Source organism: Lycorma delicatula, chromosome 1, assembly GCF_047948215.1.
Source record: "Lycorma delicatula isolate Av1 chromosome 1, ASM4794821v1, whole genome shotgun sequence".
In the NCBI taxonomy this organism is placed as follows: Eukaryota; Metazoa; Arthropoda; class Insecta; order Hemiptera; family Fulgoridae; genus Lycorma; species Lycorma delicatula.
Window position 1 is genome coordinate 245,904,978 of NC_134455.1, and position 23,074 is coordinate 245,928,051.

At 30.7% G+C, this 23,074-nt stretch overlaps 1 protein-coding gene across 1 annotated transcript in view; it reads left to right on the forward strand.

Moving 5' to 3' along the window:
• The window catches only part of Neto (Neuropilin and tolloid-like), a 763,546-nt gene that overhangs the window by 384,293 nt on the left and 356,179 nt on the right, over nt 1-23,074 (forward strand). The window contains exon 4 of the mRNA XM_075375170.1: nt 5,861-5,986. Coding sequence (XP_075231285.1) covers nt 5,861-5,986 — 126 coding nt within the window. The remainder of the gene's footprint in view (nt 1-5,860; nt 5,987-23,074) is intronic.

Here is a 23,074-nt window from a genome sequence, read left to right on the forward strand (position 1 = left end):
TAATCGTTTATGACTTACACAAGAAACATATGATAATATGTAAGTACAGAAGTCACGGCGAAACTAGTCGAAATGGATATTTCCGTTGAAATCTGAAAACCGACATTTTTCGCGATCACAATATTTCCTTTACTTTGTACAAGAAAGTAAAAATAATACTGTGTATAAAAATGCTGCTGTTTGGTACTTATACATTTATACTTTGTAATTTTATTTTTAAGTAATAAATCTACCTCTAATGTAATTTTCTTGAAATTCTCATACTCTTAGATCTTCCATGAAAAAGATCAGCTACTTTTCTATGAACTAGAACAATAAAATGTCAAAAGTGTTTGAAACTAACAAAAAGAATATGCAAGAAATAATCTAAAACAATACCATAGAACTTAAGATTTGCAAAAAGGTAGGTTGATTGATAAGGATAAACTCTCATCTAAAAATATTAGTAGCACTTCCTTAAGGTGATTAAACTAGCAACAATTCTTTAATATCTGTTTGGTATATTTCTACACTGTTATGACGTAGAAACTATTTAGTTCTTACTATGGCCGCTTGGTCTCTTTTCTCTCCTCTCGAACGACAAGCGTTCACATATGTTGCAACAATTGTGTATATTTTATTCTTTTTTATGAACATTATGTATGTATTAAGTTACGTTTAAAATATAATGCTTTCAACACCACATTGTAAAAATTATTTATCCTCCCGACGGATGAATCAACAAATTACAGTCCACTAGAAACATGAAGCTATATTACAAAATTTTAAACAAAGCAATATCAACTACTTTTTTATAAGCTGTTACTTATATAAAGACAAGCTCTGCAAGAAATATGTCATTCTAGCTTCTTGCACATTTTTATACACATATTATACAATGTGGAGAGTTGAAATATTACGTATATATATGTATATGCAAACAAAGACAAAAAAAGAACGAGGATTACATTTAAAAACCCATTTTTTGTGCTGGAATTTTGTGTTTGACTTATTAGACTATACAAATTTTTAATATGGGATCTGGATTTCGTTCAAAGACAAAGCAAATGAGAAATTTTGAAAATCATTATTTTTACGTACAATAATTAAAAAAAGTCCACTCAATAATAAAATAATAAGCTAAAAAATTGATTTTTAATTAATCATCAACAAGTGTAATAATAGCATTAAACTTATAAAGAGAATGTAAGGAAGAGAGATTAAAATGAGAATATCTATATTTGATTCGTTCTGGTTCATTCCTCATCACTAATGTAATTGGAATCTATTACATGTAATAGTCCATAATGTTGTAGTTTATTACTTTTTTCAGTACAGTGTCGTTTGTGTATCTATTTATCTTTCGCCATGCACGTTTAGTCTGTTTATTATTATAGAATGTCAACTAAAATTTGTTCCTTATAAAGTAAAATAAAATATGACGTTTTCACAGTTTATTTTATCTATTCAATTTATAATTAACTGTGTTTCAACAAATCCACGGATCTGATATTCTTTCAGTAAATAATTATATTAAAAGAGGTTGAGCCAGTCAAACTTTAATATATATTCAAGATATAATTTACATTCATCCATTTATCGGATCTATTTTCATATAGTAAGCTTAATTTAATCAGAATGAAACAACTTAATTTGTTTTACAGTTTAAATTTCGTTTATTGCAATTAATACCGGTGTGTTTAGACCTTTATTTAACTTTTTCGGTTCTCTTAAAGTCTTAAATAAATTTTTCTTATGTAAAAAAGTTCAGTCTGTGATGAAACTATAAGAGAGATCAAATAAAATTTAGAAAAACAATTTTAATTTCAGTTTTGATGAATCAAAATTCCGTTTACAAAATTAGAAAATTCAATTTTTTTAAATTTTGATGGAATATTATTCAAATTACTATTTTGACACTGGAAAAATTGAATAAAGTAAATTAGAGAAGTCCGCCACTTTAGCGTAAAGATCAATTTGGTAATTGTGATCATGAACTATAAGCGTTATCACTATTATATTAGTACGATATTTATTAGTGAATTATTACTATTATTTTTTTTTTTGTCTTCAGTCATTTGACTGGTTTGATCCAGCTCTCCGATTCCCTATCTAGTGCCAGTCGTTTCATTTCAGTATACCCCTTACATCCTACATCCCTAACAATTTGTTTTACATATTCCAAACGTTGCGTACCTGAACAATTTTTCCCATGTACATGTCTCTTTATTATTAAAGCGACTACTCCAGGATGCCTTAATATGTGGCCTATAAGTCTGTCTCTTCTTTTAACCAATATTTTTCCAATTGCTTCTTTCTTCATCAATTTGCCGCAATACCTCTTCATTTGTCACTTTATCCACCCATCTAATTTTTAACATTCTCCTATAGCACCACATTTCAAAAGCTTCTAATCTTTTCTTCTCAGATACTCCGATTGTCCAAGTTTCACTTCCATATAAAGCGATGTAAACAAATTATATTTCTTACTGAAGGCTCGTTTCGCTTGTGCTATTCGGCATTTTATATCGCTCCTGCTTCGTCCATCTTTAGTAATTCTACTTCCCAAATAACAAAATTCTTCTACCTCCATAATCTTTTCTCCTCCTATTTTCACATTCAGTGGTCCATCTTTGTTATTTGTACTACATTTCATTACTTTTGTTCTTGTTTATTTTCATGAGATAGATCTTGCGTAGGACTTCATCTACACCGTTCATTGTTTCTTCTAAATCCTTTTTATTCTCGGCTAGAATTACTATATCATCAGCAAATCGTAGCATCTTTATCTTTTCACCTTGTACTGTTACTCCGAATCTAAATTGATCTTTAACATCATTAACTGCTAGATCCATGTAAAGATTAAAAAGTAACGGAGATAGGAAACATCCTTGTCGGACTCCATTTCTTATTACGGCTTCTTTCTTATGTTCTTCAATTATTACTGTTGCTGTTTGGTTCCTGCACATGTTAGCAATTGTTCTTCTATCTCTGGATTTGAACCCTAACTTTTTTTAAATGCTGAACGTTTTATTCCAGTCAACGTTATCGAATGCCTTTTCTAGGTCTATGAACGCCAAGTATGTTGGTTTGTTTTTCTTTAATCTTCCTTCTACTATTAATCTGAGGCCTAAAATTGCTTCCCTTGTCCGTATACTTTTCCTGAAACCAAATTGATCTTCTCCTAACACTTCTTCCACTCTCCTCTCAATTCTTCTGTATAGAATTCTGGTTAAGATTTTTGATGCATGACTAGTTAAACTAGTTGTTCTGTATTCTTCACATTTATCTGCCCCTGCTTTCTTTGGTATCATGACTATAACACTTTTTTTGAAGTCTGACGGAAATTCCCCTTTTTCGTAAATATTACACACCAGTTTGTATAATCTATCAATCGCTTCCTCACTTGCACTGCGCAGTAATTCTATAGGTATTCCGTCTATTCCAGGAGCCTTTCTGCCATTTAAATCTTTTAATGCTCTCTTAAATTCAGATCTCAGTATTGTTTCTCGCATTTCATCCTCCTCAACTTCCTCTTCTTCCTCTATAACACCATTTTCTAATTCATTTCCTCCGTATAACTCTTCAATATATTCCACCCATCTATCGACTTTCCCTTTCGTATTACATATTGGTGTACCATCTTTGTTTAACACATTATTAGATTTTAATTTATGTACCCCAAAACTTTCCTTAACTTTCCTGTATGCTCCGTCTATTTTACCAATGTTCATTTCTCTTTCCACTTCTGAACACTTTTCTTTAATCCACTCTTCTTCAGCCAGTTTGCACTTCCTGTTTATAGCATTTCTAAATTGCCGATAGTTACTTTTACTTTCTTCATCACTAGCATTCTTATATTTTCTACGTTCATCCATCAGCTGCAATATATCGTCTGAAACCCAAGGTTTTCTACTAGTTCTCTTTATTCCGCCTTAATTTGCTTCTGCTGATTTAAGAATTTCCTTTTTAACATTTTCCCATTCTTCTTCTACATTTTCTACCTTATATTTTTTACTCAGACCTCTTGCGATGTCCTCCTCAAAAATCTTCTTTACCTCCTCTTCCTCAAGCTTCTCTAAATTCCACCGATTCATCTGACACCTTTTCTTCAGGTTTTTAAACCCCAATCTACATTTCATTATCACCAAATTATGGTCGCTATCAATGTCTGCTCCAGGGTATGTTTTGCAGTCAACGAGTTGATTTCTAAATCTTTGCTTAACCATGATATAATCTATCTGATACCTTGCAGTATCGCCTGGCTTTTTCCAAATGTATATTCTTCTATTATGACTTTTAAATTGGGTGTTGGCAATTACTAAATTATACTTCGTGCAAAACTCTATAAGTCGGTCCCCTTTTTCATTCCTTTTGCCCAGCCCGTATTCACCCACTATATTTCCTTCCTTGCCTTTTCCAATGCTTGCATTCCAATCTCGAACTATTATTAAATTTTCGTCTCCTTTTACATGTTTAATTGCTTCATCAATCTCTTCGTATACACACTCTACCTCATCATCATCATGGGCGCTTGTAGGCATATAGTCGTTAACAATCGTTGTCGGTTTAGGTTTTGATTTTATCCTTATTACAACGATTCTATCACTATGCGTTTTGAATTATATTATATGTGCGTTTTTAATTACTATTATATGCTTGTGATAAAATAAATTTAATATTGATAGTTTCAAAAATTTCTACAAAATCTGAAATCTTTTATTCTTCAATGAAATGTAACTTTGTTAGGAAAACAAAAATTAAACACATATTTTACAGAAATGGTTTTTACGTTTAACAATAATTTCTATGTTGAAACTCTCCCGAACAAGGCTCATATATTTTCTCCAGTGAAAACATACTTTAGTGTGAAATATTGACATGACCGTAACTATCAAAGCGTGGCTTGAATTCAAGCGTTCTGGTTTATTCTCAGTTTAGTTTCTTTATTACCTGTGATTAAAATGGATTGTTTTTAATGCACTCACTGTAGAATTTTCAGATTTTATTAATCTCCTTTAGAATAAAATGTATCGACAAGGCAAGTAAAAACCATGTTAAAGAACAAAGTTTTTATTTTGAAAAAAATAACCTTCCACAGTGGCTTAAACTTTTGTTTTTTATCACAATTAATTGTGAACAATGTTAAACGTTGGAATATTTTTAATTTTATCTTATAAACAATTAATTTCTACAACTTCTGAAAATGACACTCAAAGGTAAATTATTATACAAATGATAAGTATGAACGAAATTTTTACAAATTTAAGTATCATTGCGGAGCGTTACCTCTTTTTTATAGATATTTTCACAGGTATAAGGGTTAATCAATTTGTTAATCGAATTTATTCCAGTAAACCGGGCTCTAATGTAATGCACGTACTGTTTTTATGACTAGGAAAACAGAGGAAATGATTTAAAAACATCAATAACTTTGATTTGAACCAAGTTTTCTCCGGTCTAAACATTTTCTTTATACAAGTAAAACTGTAAGTAAAAAGGCTTTGTCGTTTGTTTAAAGCCTTTTTTTTTTCAAAATATAATATTTGGCGATATACGTTTCTATTTACAAGTATCATCGATTTAACAGAAAATATTTGCCTTTCATATTCTACACTAGAAATATGACCTGTCTTTGTTGTGGAGGTATCAACAAACGGTATTTCCAGTTAAGAAAAAAAAGTCCAAATTATCAAATGGATTGGTATCGGATGAAATGTGTACAACCATTTCTTGAGATCAGTTTGGGAATAATTAATTGTTGGCAGATTACTTGAGTAAATACGATATTTTTTCTAAGCGTCGCCTTAGTTGTATCGGTTAATGTGGAAGTTATATTTTAGCGTATGTATTACCTGACAAACTTTTTTTCAATTTTCAGACGAGGAGCAAACAAATCCCGCGTGCCATAGTTTCCAAGTCGGTGATCCTGAGAAACAAGAATTCTATTCTCCTAGTTATCCTGGATTATATCCCAATCATACAGACTGCATAAGAGTAATAACAGGTAAGAGTAATATTATTTATTTCCGAGAATAATTAAATTATTTTGACGGTTTTAATGTTTTGGTACGATTTTAAATAGATATAGATATAAATGAAATCTGATCAAATTACACTAGTTTTTTGTATCATTTTTTTTTTTTAAATAAAAGAGAATTAGAATCACTTGGTTTTTCTCTTTGTTGTGCATTTAACTGATTGATAGTTATTTTTTTACAAATTAAAAAAACTGTATGAATTAAGAAAATTTTGTTAAGAAAATTTACACTGTAGGTCATAGCATAGTAAAGATATGTGAGATAATCTCAAAAAATAAAAAAGGCATACAAATTTTTAGCAACATTTTTCTTCCGTTCTGTCATCAATCATTAGACTAATTTGTTGCTATTCGCTATTCCTTTATGTGTTTTTTCTCATCTCTTTATTACAAATTATTTTCAATATTCTATATCTTAGTTATCTACCTATTTTAAACCTTCAAATCAGTATTACGTTCCTGTATTAACATATTAACTAAATTTATACGTTTGAATACATGCGCAATCAGATAGTTCTTTTTATGAGATTCTACTGAAAACTTCTCTCATCTCATGTTAGTTAAGACCCCTTCATTAAGTACCTTACACTATTTAAATATCAGCAACTTCCTGGACCACAAATTTTAGAAAATTTTTACTCTTATTCTTTCTGCTTTTCCTATTGTGCATTTTTAATTAATATAAAGAAAAATAAAGATACAAAGATTTTTTAATAAAGATATAAACAAGAAATATTAATTCCTAGTCTAACTCCATATAAGTATTTTTAAGACTGTCTTGCATATTCCTCAATCCAGATTTTATAATAGCCGTCACATTCCTGCCAGAAAACTCAGCTGGCTTATTCCAGACTGCTTTTAACATCGACCTTAATTAGATCCTTACGAGATTTTTTTTTTTATTTTCTTTGTAGCTTTACTACCTGTGTGGCAAAATTCTGCGATTTGTGTAATACGAGTATCGTGTTCCCCTATCTTAATATTTAACTCTTTATTACTTCTTTCAGTATTTCTAAAAAAAAAAAACATTCCTTAGCTTTTCTTTGACTTATTTATTATCAAACAAAATTTCCCTTCTAGCAACACATTGTTCAGTATTTCTTGAAACTTATCTTTTCTTTCTGTCAAAAAATTCTCATCAACGAATGTTAATTTGACTTTATCAACTTTTACTGTTATTACCCATTTATGTTTTATCTTCGGTTCCTACTTTTTCTATCACCAAGCCTTGCTTCGTACCTATTTCTTTACTTATTACTTGTTTCATTCATATTTTAAATATGGCTTGCTTGTTATTATTATAATAGGCATCCGATTCTTGTGGAGCTAGTAAGTAATCGTTAACTACGTATTAGCCCAATTTTAAATAATTTTGTTTTATAAGATAACATTAATTCGACATTTTATTCTACAATAGCGAATGATTTATCCAGATCTGAAGATGCAGTATAGATTGTTTCTATAAATTCTGTAAGTATTTCTATGTAAGTACGTCTATATATTCTGGGAACTGTAAAGCCTTCCTAGTTTTAGCTGCTATGGGTGTTCGAGCTCATCATATATTTTCTGCTTTTGAGTTGGAATTATCGGTTGTATATCTTGTTTATCAGTGTATATTACCTCCGTGGAAACTCGCGTCTTTGTACGACTCACTAAGGACATCAACAAGAATTTTCGAACTGTCTTTGAAAGGTAAACCAGAATATTACCGTTTATACTTATGGATCTATACAAGGTGATCCAGCTGGATGTGCTTTTGTGTTTTAACATGAATTGTAAGTGTTCGATCCACCTTGACAAGCGAGCCATACTGCATTTATTAGTAGCTGAGCGTAAAGAAAACAGTACAATATCTTTTCTGAAATTGTCATAGATTTTAAAGTAATATATAGCGTCGGCTCATTTTGGATGAGTATGATGACGCTGATGAAATTTATAAACTTTTCAAATTATTGAAATTAGTTACATCTCTGCCTAAGTTTTTATATTTGTTTCTATTTTTGAGTCTTTACACTTTCTACACATATACGTAACTATTTTTAATGCAATTCTATTTTTTGAGCGGTGATAAAATTAAAAAAAAAATTAATCTAATAGAACTGGTTACACCTTTTACACAACCAGAGTTCGAACACGGCCATTTGTGCTCGAAAGAAGGTAAAATCTATTGGATCCTTAGTCCATTTTATATAAATGTCAGAAAATGATTATAATTTACCATCAGTTGGAAAACCTTTTTACTAAATTCTGGCGTGAAGTTAAACAAAAATATATAAGATTGATTTTAACACGATCATTTATTTTAACACATTTTATTTAACATATCAAAACCTTCATCTTCATTCATCTACACCCATACATTTGAATGCATAGTAACGGAATCTTTATTTTAATATACGAATATCTAATAAATGTTGTTAAAATAACACTACTGTTTTAAAATTGTCAAAAATTGTTATTTGTTCTCTTCACTGACAAGCACTTTATTATATTTTATCATCACCATTAGCATTCTTATGAAACATACTTCCAGAATGAAAACCTATTAGATAATAAATAAAGATATAAATAAAAAATACAAAAATAAGAACATTAGTTCTTATACTATTGCACAACAGAACAAAAAGAAAAATTATAACAAAAGGTAATTATTTTTACAAAAAAAAATTAACCAAATGAAATCTGACAATAATCGAAAACTGTCCTTACCCTAGAATAGAAAGTTATATATTGTGTAAAAATCTAACAAGATACATAATCTTTTAACTGTTAATTAAATTCTTCTTCTTCTTCTTAAACGTTAAGTCACAGCTGCAGGTAATTATCTGGATCTTGCTCCTCCACTGCATCCGGTTTCTGAGAGCTTTTTTCAGTTCCGCATAATACTGATGGTTCCTTCTTTGATGTTATCCAGTCAACTGGTACTTGTTCGGCTCAGTCATCGTCTTCTTCCGTCCGTGATGCCTATTAAGATATACCTTTCCAAAGAGTTATGCTTCCCCATGGCGTTTGCAAAGTATGATAGTTGCAGCTTATCTAGTTTTCTAATGAAAAGTTAAGGCTTATTTTATCTAAAATTTCTTTTTTAGTTATTTTGGCCGTCCAAGGAATTCTTAGTACCCCACGCTCACACCAGAAATCAAAAGCGTTAATCCTGCATCTGTCACCCTTCTTGATGGTTTATGTTTCACATCCCTAGGAAGCAAGAGAGAAAACAACTGCGTTGGTCAATTTCCATTTTTTTTTTTTTCAAGCTGACGTCCTTGCTTTTCCATAATTTGTTCATCCCAGTCTTGGCAGCCCTACCAACTGCTAGATATATTTTAATCTCAGGTGTGCAGTTACCATCCCAGCAGATCTTTGAGCCAAGAAACACAAAATCTTCAATCACCTCAATTTACTCGTTGCCATTCCCAAAACTAATTTTCTTATCTTCTGCGTCGTCTTGATCTTTTTCATAATATTAAGATGAAGTCCTGCCTTTACATTTTCTTCCTGCACCGTCCTGATCAGAGTTTAAAGATATTCCACGCTATTATCTGTGTATATTAAGTTGTTAGAATTATGGTACAAAGTTTTACACCAATACTGAAGTCGTGAAGACCAGCATTTCTCATAACAGATTCCACATATAGATTAAAAATTAAAGGGGATAAAATGCCGTCTTGTGTAGTAACATTTTTGAACTTAAACCCGTCAGTATCACCATATGGCGTGTGAACTATGGCTTCCTGGTTAAGGTGTAGAGACGTAATTACGCTTACAAAATGTTTTGGCGTGAGATGTCGGAGCAAGATATTTGGGAGGCAGTTTCATAATATGTGTCTTGGTAAATGGCGGCAAGTACCTTGGAGTTATGAATAAAGCGTATAAATATGTTTTTTTTTTTTTTTTTTTTTTGTGGAATTATCATGATTTTTCATTACGCATCAAATGTTTGCAATGTCTCTTTTGCCCATCCCCTTCTGAAACCGATCTGAACTTCTGGTAGTTCTCTGCTAATGGTTACAATGAGACGTTGTATGATTTTCAGTAAAATTTCACTATCATGCCCTATCTGTGCGATGTAACGTCAGTTTGAGCAATCATTGAGTCGCCTAAAAAAAGCGACTCAATGAATATGATTTTTCATTCTTGTGACTATAACATGTATTCCGTATTCCTAGGCAAAGACGAGTCATTGAACAATGGATATTGGTGAGATTAGCTCATAGACAAAGAGTTGTCTCATTGTCCATGCAACCTCTTCTTCTGTAATATCTGGCTCTAGTTCTGTTAGCGCGTTTTCTTCTGCCAATCAATTTGTTTTGTTGCTGTTGCGTAACTGTTTTGTATATTTCTTCCAGCGGCTAAAAACTGCTTGTTGATCATACAGCATTACCCAATTTTTTCCGAGGATTGTTACTTTGCGAATCATGAAAGAGCTTTCTTAACTTCAGTATATAGATATTCAGCATGTCCCTTGTTTGCTTCTTCCATCCTCTCGCATTGTTAGTTTCAAAATTTGTTCCTTGTCTTTGTCCCTTCAAGCCTCCGTTTGAAAGATTGTGTTCACTCCGCTAAACTTATCTTTGTTCTCATCGACATTAGTTTGTCTTCTCATTTCCGCAATGCTTATGGTGGCATTGGACAGCCATTTAGCAGTTTCCGATGGTTTCTTTAGGTTACATGAAATTCAGCACATTCCAAAATGGAAGACTTCATTTCCTTCCAAGTTCATCTAGTTGCCCTTCAATTGGCAACTGCTCGAACTTTTTTTTTAATTTCAAATGCACAGTCAACATTAATGTTACCGTGTCAAATTTCTTCATCTTTTTACGAGGAATGTTGTAAAAGCTGAGTTTAGATGTAGCAACTAGTAACTGATGTTTAAAGCCACAATCAGCTTCCGGATATGTCTTCAGTGCCAGGACGGAGGTCTTGCATGTCTTCTGGTATAGTATGATTTGGTTCTTATATTCACCACTTTAGAACATCCAGGTGTATAGACGTCTTTTGGGTTGTTGAAACCACGTGTATGTGATTACTAGAATTTGTTTCTGATAGAATTGCATTAATTGGTCACCGGTATCATTTCGTATTCCTGGCCCATATTTTTCAACTATCTCTTTTCTGGGATACTTCCTACTTTTGAATTAAAATCTCCAATAATGTAAATTATGTATTTTGGTGACGTTTGACTTGTAGCATTCTGGAGTTTATCGTGGAATACTTTCACTTCCACTTTTGGTGCATCAGCTGCGAGGGCATATACATGCATTACTCTGATGTTGTATAGCTTCCCTCTGATTCTGATGACTATTAATCCATCACTGATTATACTAAAACTAACAATGGCTCTCCTAACGCTCTAGTTTATGACGAATTCCACTCCTCTACGTCTCTATATATCTTTACCAGAATAGTACGTTGTGTAGCCGTGGCTGGTGAGGAAGTCATTCAAGTGTACTTTGATGATGCCCAGTAAGTCAATATTTAGTCTACCTATTTCACGTTTTACGATGTTTTAGATTTATGTAATCCAATGACATTCCATATGCCAATTCTAAGCCCTTTTGTGCAGTGCAGAGCAGTCCTTTCATTGTGCGCCACTTCACCAGATTGCTTTGCGTCATATTTCCCTGGTTTATTTAGATTTCTTGTTTGCTCTTCCCCAGCAGCATGCTGGAAACCTTCCAGCCTGAGGTGCTCAATTTCCAGTACCATATCAGTATATTCATTTCGGACATCAAATTCATCCAATATGTTAGCAGAATAGTGGGGTAGGTTGCCTGGTCTTTCCCTAGGCCTTTTATACGTTCGGCCAGGTTTGTGGATCGGCCATCCCTCACATGAGATTCAGACGTCCGTTGTACAGACATGAACTGTTGGTAGCCGCCCATTCCGGGTAGGATACTAACTGTGTATTTCATCTAATAAAAGATGCCAAATATTTTGAAATATTGATATCGAAATAATATTTTTACAGATAGAACTCTAAGTAAGAGAATAACAAATTTGTTAAAAAATATAAAAAGATAGAAAAATATGGTTGTTTAGAATTAACGCCACATATTATCCGATTTAGTCGATAAACCTTTCTTCGATTAGAAATCTAGTGAAATAGTAGATTAGATGTTAATCAAGATGTAGAATTATGGAAAAAATTATTATCTAGTATTATAGTAATAATAATAATAATAATAATCCTTATTCCACCAAATAAACAGATTACAAATTAAAATAAAATTATTTACAATTATAAATTCTTAATAAATAAGCTTAGTAGACATACAACCAGACAATATAAAATAGAAGTAAAATAATAAAGTAAACAATTATTACATAACCTTGTGGAACTAGATACTCCCTATAGTAATAACTGTATTGGAGGTTACCATCCAATTATTTTCAGTGAGTAAAATAATAAACTAATCATTTATTGAATAATGGTCAAGTGTGGATTTTCTAGTTGGATTTCAAAATTAATTACACGTTACAAGTCTTGCAACTAAAATTTCAGCTAGTGACAAGATTATATGTACATACATACAGATTAAATAACTCAGAACCATAAATACAATACAAGAATACAGTGATAAAATTAATCCTAGATAGAATTGAAAGAAAAATAATGATAATAAAAATAAAGATAATAAAAAAAAAAAGAAACTTTTAGTCATCAATTGCACCCAGAATGACAGGCCAATCAATTAAAAAATCTCTTTACATCTTCAATTGACAACAGCCAATCTCAAACTGATAGTGAAAATCTTTTAGAGTCTTCTATGGATTTAAATTCACTTGGTAAGCGATTAAATGTTTTTGAACCTAAGTATGAATAAAATCGTTTAAATAACTCAATTCTTGGCTTAGGATGAACTACTCTATCCGCTTGCCGCAAACCATTTGAGAATCTTAAAATGTATCTTGTTTTATTTATAAATTGTATTTGTTTTAAGTTTCACTTCCATTTCTAAATTTTTGTTAAATTTCAAATCCTTTAGACAGTGAAACGATAATTCTTTCAAATATTTTTTTCATTTTTTATTTATTTACATTCGTCATCGCTTCCTGTAATATTTTTCGTCTTCCGGAATTTTACTTATTTTAGTAAACCATTTCTGGGAAATAAAACCCTTTTAACTTTATTAAACGTTTGTTTTTAATCTTAAGAACAACATGAATTTGGATCTTATGGACCTTATTCTTTTAATACGGCTATGGACCTTATTCGGTCAATAACAAATTTCCACGGTTTTAGATCTTTTAATAATTTGGGGGAATAATATAATATAGCTCTTGCTCATATCAAAGATAACGAACCGGTTTGCGGGAGCGAGTAAGGCAGACGCTAGATTGTCAGTTATTCGACGATGAGTGAGACCTGGAGGGGTACTGTTAAAGCAAGCTGGGCCAGAAGACTTATCTCTGACCTGGGGAAATGGCTCGTTAGGGAACACGGTGAATTAACTTACCATCTGACACAGGTCATATCTGGACATGGCAATTTCGAGGGGTACCTGGTAGTTTAGGATAGGCAGAAGGGAATTGCCAACGTGTATGTACTGTCACGAGCAAGATTCAGTGCAGCACACCGTGTTCCATTGCCAGAAATGGCAAAACTCTCGTGTCAGGACGGGAGTCGCTGACCTAATACCGGAAAAACTAGTACATTATATGCTGGCTTCAGCGGCAAACTGAAGAGCCGTCGACGGTTTGGCGAGGACGATTTTGAGAGAAAAAGGTGACGAAGGTCGTCGAAGGATATTTTAGATTATGGCAGGGGGGACAGTCCCGGCCGGGAGACCCGGCATGGTGAGGTGTGTCGGCTCCGATAATCAGCCGAGGACTACTGGGATCTGTAGGTTGGGGAATCATAAGCCCAGTCCCGGCTGCTGAGTAGGGCCCAGAAACGACACAATCGGACCGGTTCCTCCTCCCTAGTAGTTAGAGGCAGGCGAGAAAATGTACAGACCGAGTCACGAGTCTGGTTAACCCCTATATGATGATTTGAGGCAGGCGTTGATCACAAAAGATCGAACCGGTTATCCGAACTGGAGGCTCGTTTGAGTTTGAAGGACATCCCCTTGGGCTGAGCTTTACTTCATTGTATGTCCAGCCCAGGGGATTAGGGGAATGAAAAGTATAGATAAATCGTCATTTAAATTTATTCTATTAGAAAAAGACGCGGTTTACATTTTTTGGCTGCAATTAATTCATATTCCTGTGTATACGAGGAATATTTGTAAATTATCGTAATATTTGCTGATAAATTTAAAAAAAAAAAACTGGTTTAGAAAAATAATTTTTTCCTTGTCTTGTAAAACATTCCGTTAGAACAATTTTCTCCCGTAATTTCTATAAGATAAACAGTTAAAAAATTAAAACTAAAAGCGTTTAAAATAAAATTTATTAATTTGTATTTTTAACCTTTAATTCTGATAGTTTAATACGAGTATTATGGCCAATAATTTTTCTGTTATCTGTGAGCGCAAATGCAAAATTAAAAATATCTTTATAAAAAACATAACTACGTGTAAAAAGATTTTCTAAAGATTTTTTTCCCCATTGTACTGCAAAAGTCGCAGAATAACATTTTTTTTTTTGAATAACTTAAATATTTTTGCCGAAAATTTTATTTACCACTATGTAATTCACATGACAAACAAATTTATGATATATTTTTCACTAACGTTATTATAAATCTAAGTTACACAATCCGTTCTAAAGATGTTATCGTTCCTTACAATTCTTTTCTTTTTTTTTTAAATCATTGAATACACTGGAATGCTATCAGAATTTTTTCCAAATAAAATTGCATTTTTTTTAAAAATATACCAGTAAAATCCTGAGTAATATCTAAATCCGAATAACAATTTTCTTTTCTAACATTTTTAAAAATACCTGGCTGATTTTTATTACAACTTTTATTTTTAAGTCCTCAAGTTCCATTCTACATTTTACATCAGCACGACTTAAATTTAGCTATTTCTTGATATTTGTATTTAGTTATTTCCAGAATTCTTTCTTTACAGTTTTCCAAAAGAACTTTTACTCGGTATCCTGCTAATTTATATTAAGTGAATTTACCTTTCAGAAAACTAATATAATATCCACAAAATTGTTTCTTAATAAATAATTCCCCACTTTTACTTTCGGATTCATAATAATCCACAATTTTTAAAACTATCAAGTTATCGCAAAGTGATTCTGTTAATTGTTTAAATAAATTTGTAAGCGAATTAGATCCTTTTGTGTAATTTATATTTTTTGTACATCGGTAAGTAAATTACAGATATTTTCTTGAAGGAATCTAATTAAAATTCCTTAATAAGAAATTCTTTTGCAATCCAATTCAATCTCAAATAATTGTTTTACATTAATTTCCTTTTCGGTAAATGCAATATTATTTTCGTTATTCATTTTCATTACATTCAAAATTATATTTAAGTAGTGGAAGATTATTTCACAAATACCAATTTATCTAATTTTTTTTCAATAATTGCTTCTTTAGATTTAATTCTTTAAAATATTTTTGAGGAATGTCTTTTTTCACCTGAATGATGAAATAGTACAAATAATATATAATAAAAAGATCAATTTTATGTAGACCATAAAACTTTTAACGTGTAGAAGATTTTACTACGATTAATGCTACACTAAAATAATATGATAAAAACGGCATATAAATATAAATATTAAAGTATTTAATATTATGATATGGATTCTATGATTTACATTGACAATGGAAATAACACTGTAGAAACATGATGTCTGTTAGGCGAATGGACATATGAACTCGGAAGAGATGATTATATAACTGAGTTTATTTCAAGAGGTTCAAAGATTTATAGTTACAAAACAGCTACATGTAAATGTGGGTCAAAAGATAAAAGTGTTCAAGTGTTCTGGGAATCAGAGTAGTACGTTTTTAATTCAACTCTGAAAAGTTCGTAAGATAGTTTAGAATTGAAGCCTTTTCATTCGATAGTACAGTATTTGCGTAGGAACCGAACTCCTTTTTTTCATTTTACTTTATTTTCCTCGTATCTTTATCTATAGCTTTCTGGAATTTAGTTTAAATATAAAATCATTATATGAATTCAAACAATGCCTCTCTAAGTTGAAATATTCATTACGTTGCAGAATAAATAAATATTACTAAGGTTACGTACTGGACAGTTTACAAATAATCATTCGATTTGAACTGTTCCACGTCAAAAAGGAAGCTTTCATAAACAAATTTATAAAATTTAAAATTTTTATCTAAATCAATTTTTATTTTATAAACGTTTAAAATTTACATCTGAACAGAAAAAAACTATAATAATCAGCCTGCTGACATCTGGATCATCTAGTCTACGGTTTGAAATCTAATTTCCGGCAACGGTCTGGCATCTATATTTTTAACATCTCATATTTCTCATTAGGATACACTTGCACCGTATTCATATTCTTCAATAATTACTATTTACAATAGTTAATTCAGCATTTAAAATTCAAGATATAATTTTAATTAATTTAATTTTTTCCAAAATACTAGCTTTTATATTTCCCTGAATTACGTAATAATTTAGTTTAATGTGATAAGAAAACTCTCGATTGCTTACGAAACTACCAAATTAGTCGTTAACCAAAGTTAAAAACTTGATGTATATTTTTACTGAAGACGGAAGATATGAAAAAAAAATATCTCACTCCATAGGACTATTTGTTAATTTATCTTTTATTTATCTATTTTTTAAGCAATTAAATTTCTTATTATTACCAAAATTAGAAAAATAGAAAATGAAAAAGCAAATAAAAAAGACCCAAGTTTTAATACTATCTCGAACGTAACTAGAGATTACGACTGAGTGACACGTGTATTTACATCCTTTTTACGAGTAATGTGCTGTATTGTTAAGTATCTCATTGTTCTTGCTTAATATGGGAGTTTTTAGGCAAATAAACTTCTAGTTATTGTCAGTTATTCAAGAAATAATTCATTTTTTAGGCATGATTATTTTTTGATTTATTTATTAAATTTTGATACTTTCATATTTATGTAAGATATATTTTTACAATATATATGTAATAAAGATTTTTATGTAATATACATTCGATTGGCTCTTTATTAAATTAACTACGGCTTTTGTTATAACTTTTATGTTCACTTTGATAAGAAGCGATAAGAAGATATGTATGGTAATAAATAGTTACTATTATAACTACGCAAACATTAGAATTTATAAAGAAAAAAAATGTGCTTCAAAATTTCACGCTAGCAAGCGCGTTGTGTAGCAGCGTTTGGTAGAAATCTGACAAGGTAGAACCGTTACCTTGTCTTAGAACTGCAGTCTATCACTGTAGTCATTTATGTTACGTTGAGTCTTTTTCTTTATCTTTTTTCCTCTCCACATTAATTAATTTATAAGCCACGCCCACATATCATCCGTTAGAGAAATTGTACAAAAAGAGCAGGGGCATGTATTCACGCATTTCTGAAAACGTGTAGGACAGCAGCAAAAATTTATCTTGCTAGCCTCTACCAGTAACTTGTGCATCGATCTAACTGCTAAAGAAACAGACCTTTGTCACGCGGTATGATGGAGAGGGTAGAAGGTATAATGTCTTTTTGTTTACAGTAACGACGTCACATTGCATTAACTCTGTTGTTATATGGGGCCTGTTAATTTAAGCAAATAATGAGCTATAACAGCTATTTTAAACAAATATTTTTTCATAACAAATGTACAATCTCGTTGCAGTTTTTAAAAATATCTATTTCTGACCGAAATAGCTATTATTCTAATAATAAGTTGTTCAGTAAATTCCAACCAAGCGGCAGATTATAAAGATTAATTTTTATCACTTTCTTTTTCTGTTATCTTGTGTAAGTACTTTCGAAAAGATCTCTACTTCTTTAGAGAGTTATTTTATTAAATGTGATAAAGAACGTAATTTTAGAATTGAAATTGTAGATACGAATGACCAACTCTTTTTTCGTGACGATTTATTATTTTTTTAAAATGGACGATTCTGTTATTGCCATCTGTTGGTAGATAATGAAACTGTTTTTTTCTGTGAACATAATTCGAATATATATTTTTTATAATATCATAAATTTTCAGATAATTAAATTAAATTATTTCTTTAAGGCAGTCATCATGTTCAGATTTTGCTAGTTAATTATTTATATTCTTGTTACTCCTTTTCGGTGTGAGAATCTAAGTTTAACAACATAAAGATTTCCTAATACATACTGTAGTGTACAGGAGAGTGAATGTGCTAAGAAGTAAATTGGTGTCGACAGACCAAAATGTCGACTAGCGTCTTACCGAATTCCGTGGCTCTGAATTTCGGTGTTTCTCCCCATCAAAGACAGTATACGGATTTCCGCAAGGGCATTAGGTTTAATAGGAAACGACGGACGATAGACTTGCAGCTCTCCAAAATCCCATTTTTTATTACATTTTTTTCATTTTTATATATTTTACTTTTAACTTTATATATTTACTTTCAATTTACGTAATCTCGTTTCTTTCATGATTTATTTTATTTTATTTATAATATTGCACATAGTTTTTCATATTTAAAACAATCTAAAAAGTGGGAATGATTTAAAACAATGACATTCAAAATTTTGTGAGATATAGAATAATTTAAATGACTCAAGGTCGAATGGTACAATAATTAAAAAATATCTTTTCATCCGATAAAATTAAATGTAAAACAGTAGTTTCTGTGGCATATAATCAGTACTTTATTATTTCTCATACTTTATTATTTCTTTTTTCTTCCCTTCATAAATATGTTGGTTTATGATAACGCCCGAACAAATAATTTCTTCTCCGTTCCAAGAGGTTTTTAACTACATAAAAACAGTCTAGCAAGATAAAAAATCTTCAGTAAACACAAAAGATCGAATCACAAATAGTACAGTAAAACAAAAATTACAAGAATAAAGATAAATGGACAAATCCAGTACGGTATTTATGAAAGAACCGAGAGTACGAAAATAAATAGAAGATGACTGTAATATCAGAGACACTGGTGATTCTGAAGTATGCGAGCCGGCTACCGGAGACACAGACCGCTACTGGTGTCTAATCTGTTGTTTGTAACTACTACAATCGTAATGGAAGTAACATGATTTAAAAAGTAATTTATCGGGATAGTTTTTTAAAACTAAGTTTGAATTCGGGTTTACAATTTAATTCGCGCTGCTTTCTAATAAATAATTTACAGAACTTCATTAAAAGCTCTTTTTTCAAATTGTAAAGAAATTTATTTCAATAAATTCACTTATAATATGTAAATTAAATTTTCGTGACCTTATAAACTCGTGATATTATCGGTTTTAAATATCTATTTTGAAATATTTATTTTACATTAACTTAATATCGCTTTTTTAACGGTGACAGTTTACTGAAGTTGATATTTAGCTCTAAAATTGTCCAATAATAAATTTTATTAGCGAAATATTCAAATTATTACCGTCAGTGGTTTATTGCAGAATATGATAAAATTAGTAATAAATAAAAAACATAGATGCAAACGGACTGAAATGTAATAACTTGTGTGTGTGTGTGTGGGTGCGAGCGTGCCCATCTAAAATTAAATTCTACAAATTAAAATTCATAAGTACCAATAAAAAAAAGACATAACATTTAGTACCTTAAATCCTGATGTTTTTATCTGATGAAGAAAATTTATTATTTTGGTGCTAAGGTTAGGATTGTACAACAAATCTTGACTTCCTTATAATGCACTAATTGATATTCACTAGCTCATCGGTAGTATTTTTCAACACAATAACTTTTCAAATTCACTCCTTATATTTTTTCAGATTCTTTTGGTTTACAAGTTGTAGACAAAAAACATGCAGATCGGTAAATCTTTTCAGAGCTTTTAAGAAATGACCATAATTTTTTTATTATTTGACTGTACTCTGTTCTCCTCGCTTCTTTGTGCTAATATTTTAAACTCTTCCTCCATTTCATTTCTGCACTTCTTCCATTATGTAGTTTTTTCATATTTTACTCTGCAACTTCTTTACCCTTTTTTTACGTCTCACAGTCTGCAACCAAATTAAGGTAACAAATTATCTCTTAGTATATTCTGTCCAAAAACGTTCACATTTTAAAAGGTTTTGTCAAATATTTCAGTCATCTACCTGACCTTAATCTTCTGCATTTGGTTATAATATAATATGGTGGTGTAGTATGACTATTACCCAACTGTAATGAAAAAGAAAATGAATTGCAGGTTAAAACCTATTTCAAATATTCGCAGAGCTCACATTTTCAAATTACACTTTTCAGATTTAGTGTGTTTATCAGATCATTAACAATTCGTCATCCTCTACTGTTTGCCTGGCATTCCTAAAAACACTACCCTCTACAGAATCTCTTGCTAGGCTTCTTGGTAAGCTTCAAAATTTTCAGGGATAATCCAGTTGTCAGTAGGGAAAGAATTCTTATTGTAAATAAAAAAAAGGTGTTATTTAAATAAAGTAAATATAGGAAAAAATAAAATAAACAAGTGGAATTTAGCGATAAGGACAAGGAAAAATAGAAAAATTAAAAAAAATCACAGATATCTGGAAATTAAGGTGATAGAGGACTGGAAAAGCACAATGAAATAAAAGGAAGAATAGCGATGGCAAAGGAAGCCTTCAGTAAGAAGAGTAGCAGAGTAGTTTCACTACTTAGTAAAAGTCAAGACTTTGAGTTAAGGAAGAGGTTAACCAAATATTATATATGAAGTGTCTTTTTGTATGAAACTGAAGCACGGACGATGTAGAAGAAGACAAAGAACTAAATTGAGATTTTTGAAATGTGGAAATGGAGAAGGATAGAGAAAGCAAGATGGAAAGATGAAGTGAGGAATGAAGAGTAATGTGCAGGATTAATTAAGAAAAAGCACGTATGCGGTTAGTGCTCAAAAGAAAATGAAATCGGTTAGAATATGTGGTTAGAGGAAGTGGAATCTTAACAACTGCTTTAGATGGATAAGTAAAAGGAGAAAAGAAACCAGGAAGAGGAAGGTTAATACATGGGATAAAGGTTGTAAGCTGCAAGTGGACGTAGGAGAAGGCTTTCGAAAGAAATGGAAGGAGACGGCTGGCGAGATCTACGTCAGGCATAACAGTAGATGACGTAAACTAGTCGATTGATGTGTTATAAGATAATGTAAAATAAGTTCCATCTTTCTTTCATAAGGGTATCAACTTATAAATAACATTATTCATTTCTTCCTCAGGAACATTTCCGTGTACAGTGTTTTTACTAAATGTTTTCTAAATATAAACATGAGTTACTGGACAAAATTTTTTTTTTTTGTTTTTTATCGCCTGGTTTAACTAGATAACACGTATTATAAATAGTGACCATATTCATATGAGGGCACATATTTAATTTTTTACTTGTAGTGCTGGCATATAAATTTAGATTTTGATTATCAAATTTTCATTATCAAGTTTTTCATACGTGTACATTTTTATACCTCTTGGTTTCATATAAACAAAAAGCAGGTCATCTATTATGTACTAATAACGGTTAGAAAATGTTTAAATTACGTAAACATCCCCGGGCATTAGAATAATATACTTTGTGCCGTTATATATTTTTGTTTACCAAATTTTGTGTTTATGAATGTTATGTTACGTTTGAGCTTATCGTTTTATAATATGTACATAATGGCTTTGTTCATTTTCATGGTATTTTTTCCATTTGAGTTTGTTTATATTATTTTGTTACTTTTGTTTTATTTATTATTTAATAAAGTAAATAATACTAATAATTAATGATATTTTTTCCTGATATTTTGCTTGAATAGAAACAAATAATTTTACAGGCCTTTAAATAGTTACTGATTGATTGTAAATTGAAAAGTAATTGACGAAATGATTTGGGTGAAAAAATTTTTTTTATACATAATTAGTTCCAAATCTGTCATTATTTTTTCTAATAAATTTATTGCTAATAAATGTTAGTTCCTGTTACTTTATTTATTAATAGATCAGTGTTCTCCACCCTCTATCTTTTTAAAATAAACCTTTTACAACGCAAATGAAATAGAACTATGATTATGTTGCCTGTAAAAAAATATTAGTTCACCGTCTACACCACTCATCACTACCAGGGGGCCACTTTATTATGTGGCACTCTGCCACTAAGTGGGTAAGCAATGATTTAGTAACTCCACTCTTATGTGGCAATTTTTCATTCGGTAAACTTATCTGATTTTATGCTTACTCATTCGCCTTAGTAACTACACCGTTCTTACACAAACCAGATATGTAATTTTATCTAAACGCAAATCCATCTTTTTTCTTTAAAACTTATTTAAGTTTAGTTAAAAGAAAGGAAACGAGAAACTGAGTGGAAATACAGTTCAAAAAATGTCGTATTTATTTCTTTATGAAATGATAATACACATTTTCCGTTATTTGTCTTGAGATATTCATAGAGATCACTGCTACACACATACATACATTTGTTTTTATTTGTTTGTTTTTACTGATCGCCAGTTTTTTTAACCCATTATGCAGACTATACCTTTCTTATAAATTATTTACCTCTCTCATCTTGTAGTCTGTTCAGTCCAGAATCCGTTTTAGCTATTTATTTTCTAATTTCAACAATAGCTTGAAAATATTCTAATTTATAATTCACACCTTAGTCGCTCTCAGTTTTTATTTAAGCATACTCTAAATAGGCTAAAAAATATTTTATTATATTATTGTTTTAAACTTTTCATACCATTCAATAATAATAGCAATATAAATTTATTCCATCCACAGTCCACAGACCAATATATTTTTATTCTATTCACAAATACAAAACAAAATTTTCAATAGAGCACATAAAATTTAGACCTTGAATTACTAGCTGTATGAACGCTAATTAATTTAAAACTATAAAAAATAAAAATCATAATCTTTAAAGATAAGAAAGAAAAATCCTACCTCAGAAAAATGTAGTAAAATTAATTTTTATATTATTTTGACTTTTGACCGCAATAAATAAGATATCGAATTAAAAGTTAAAAATCTACACCCAAATAAAAAAATTATAAATATCCCCA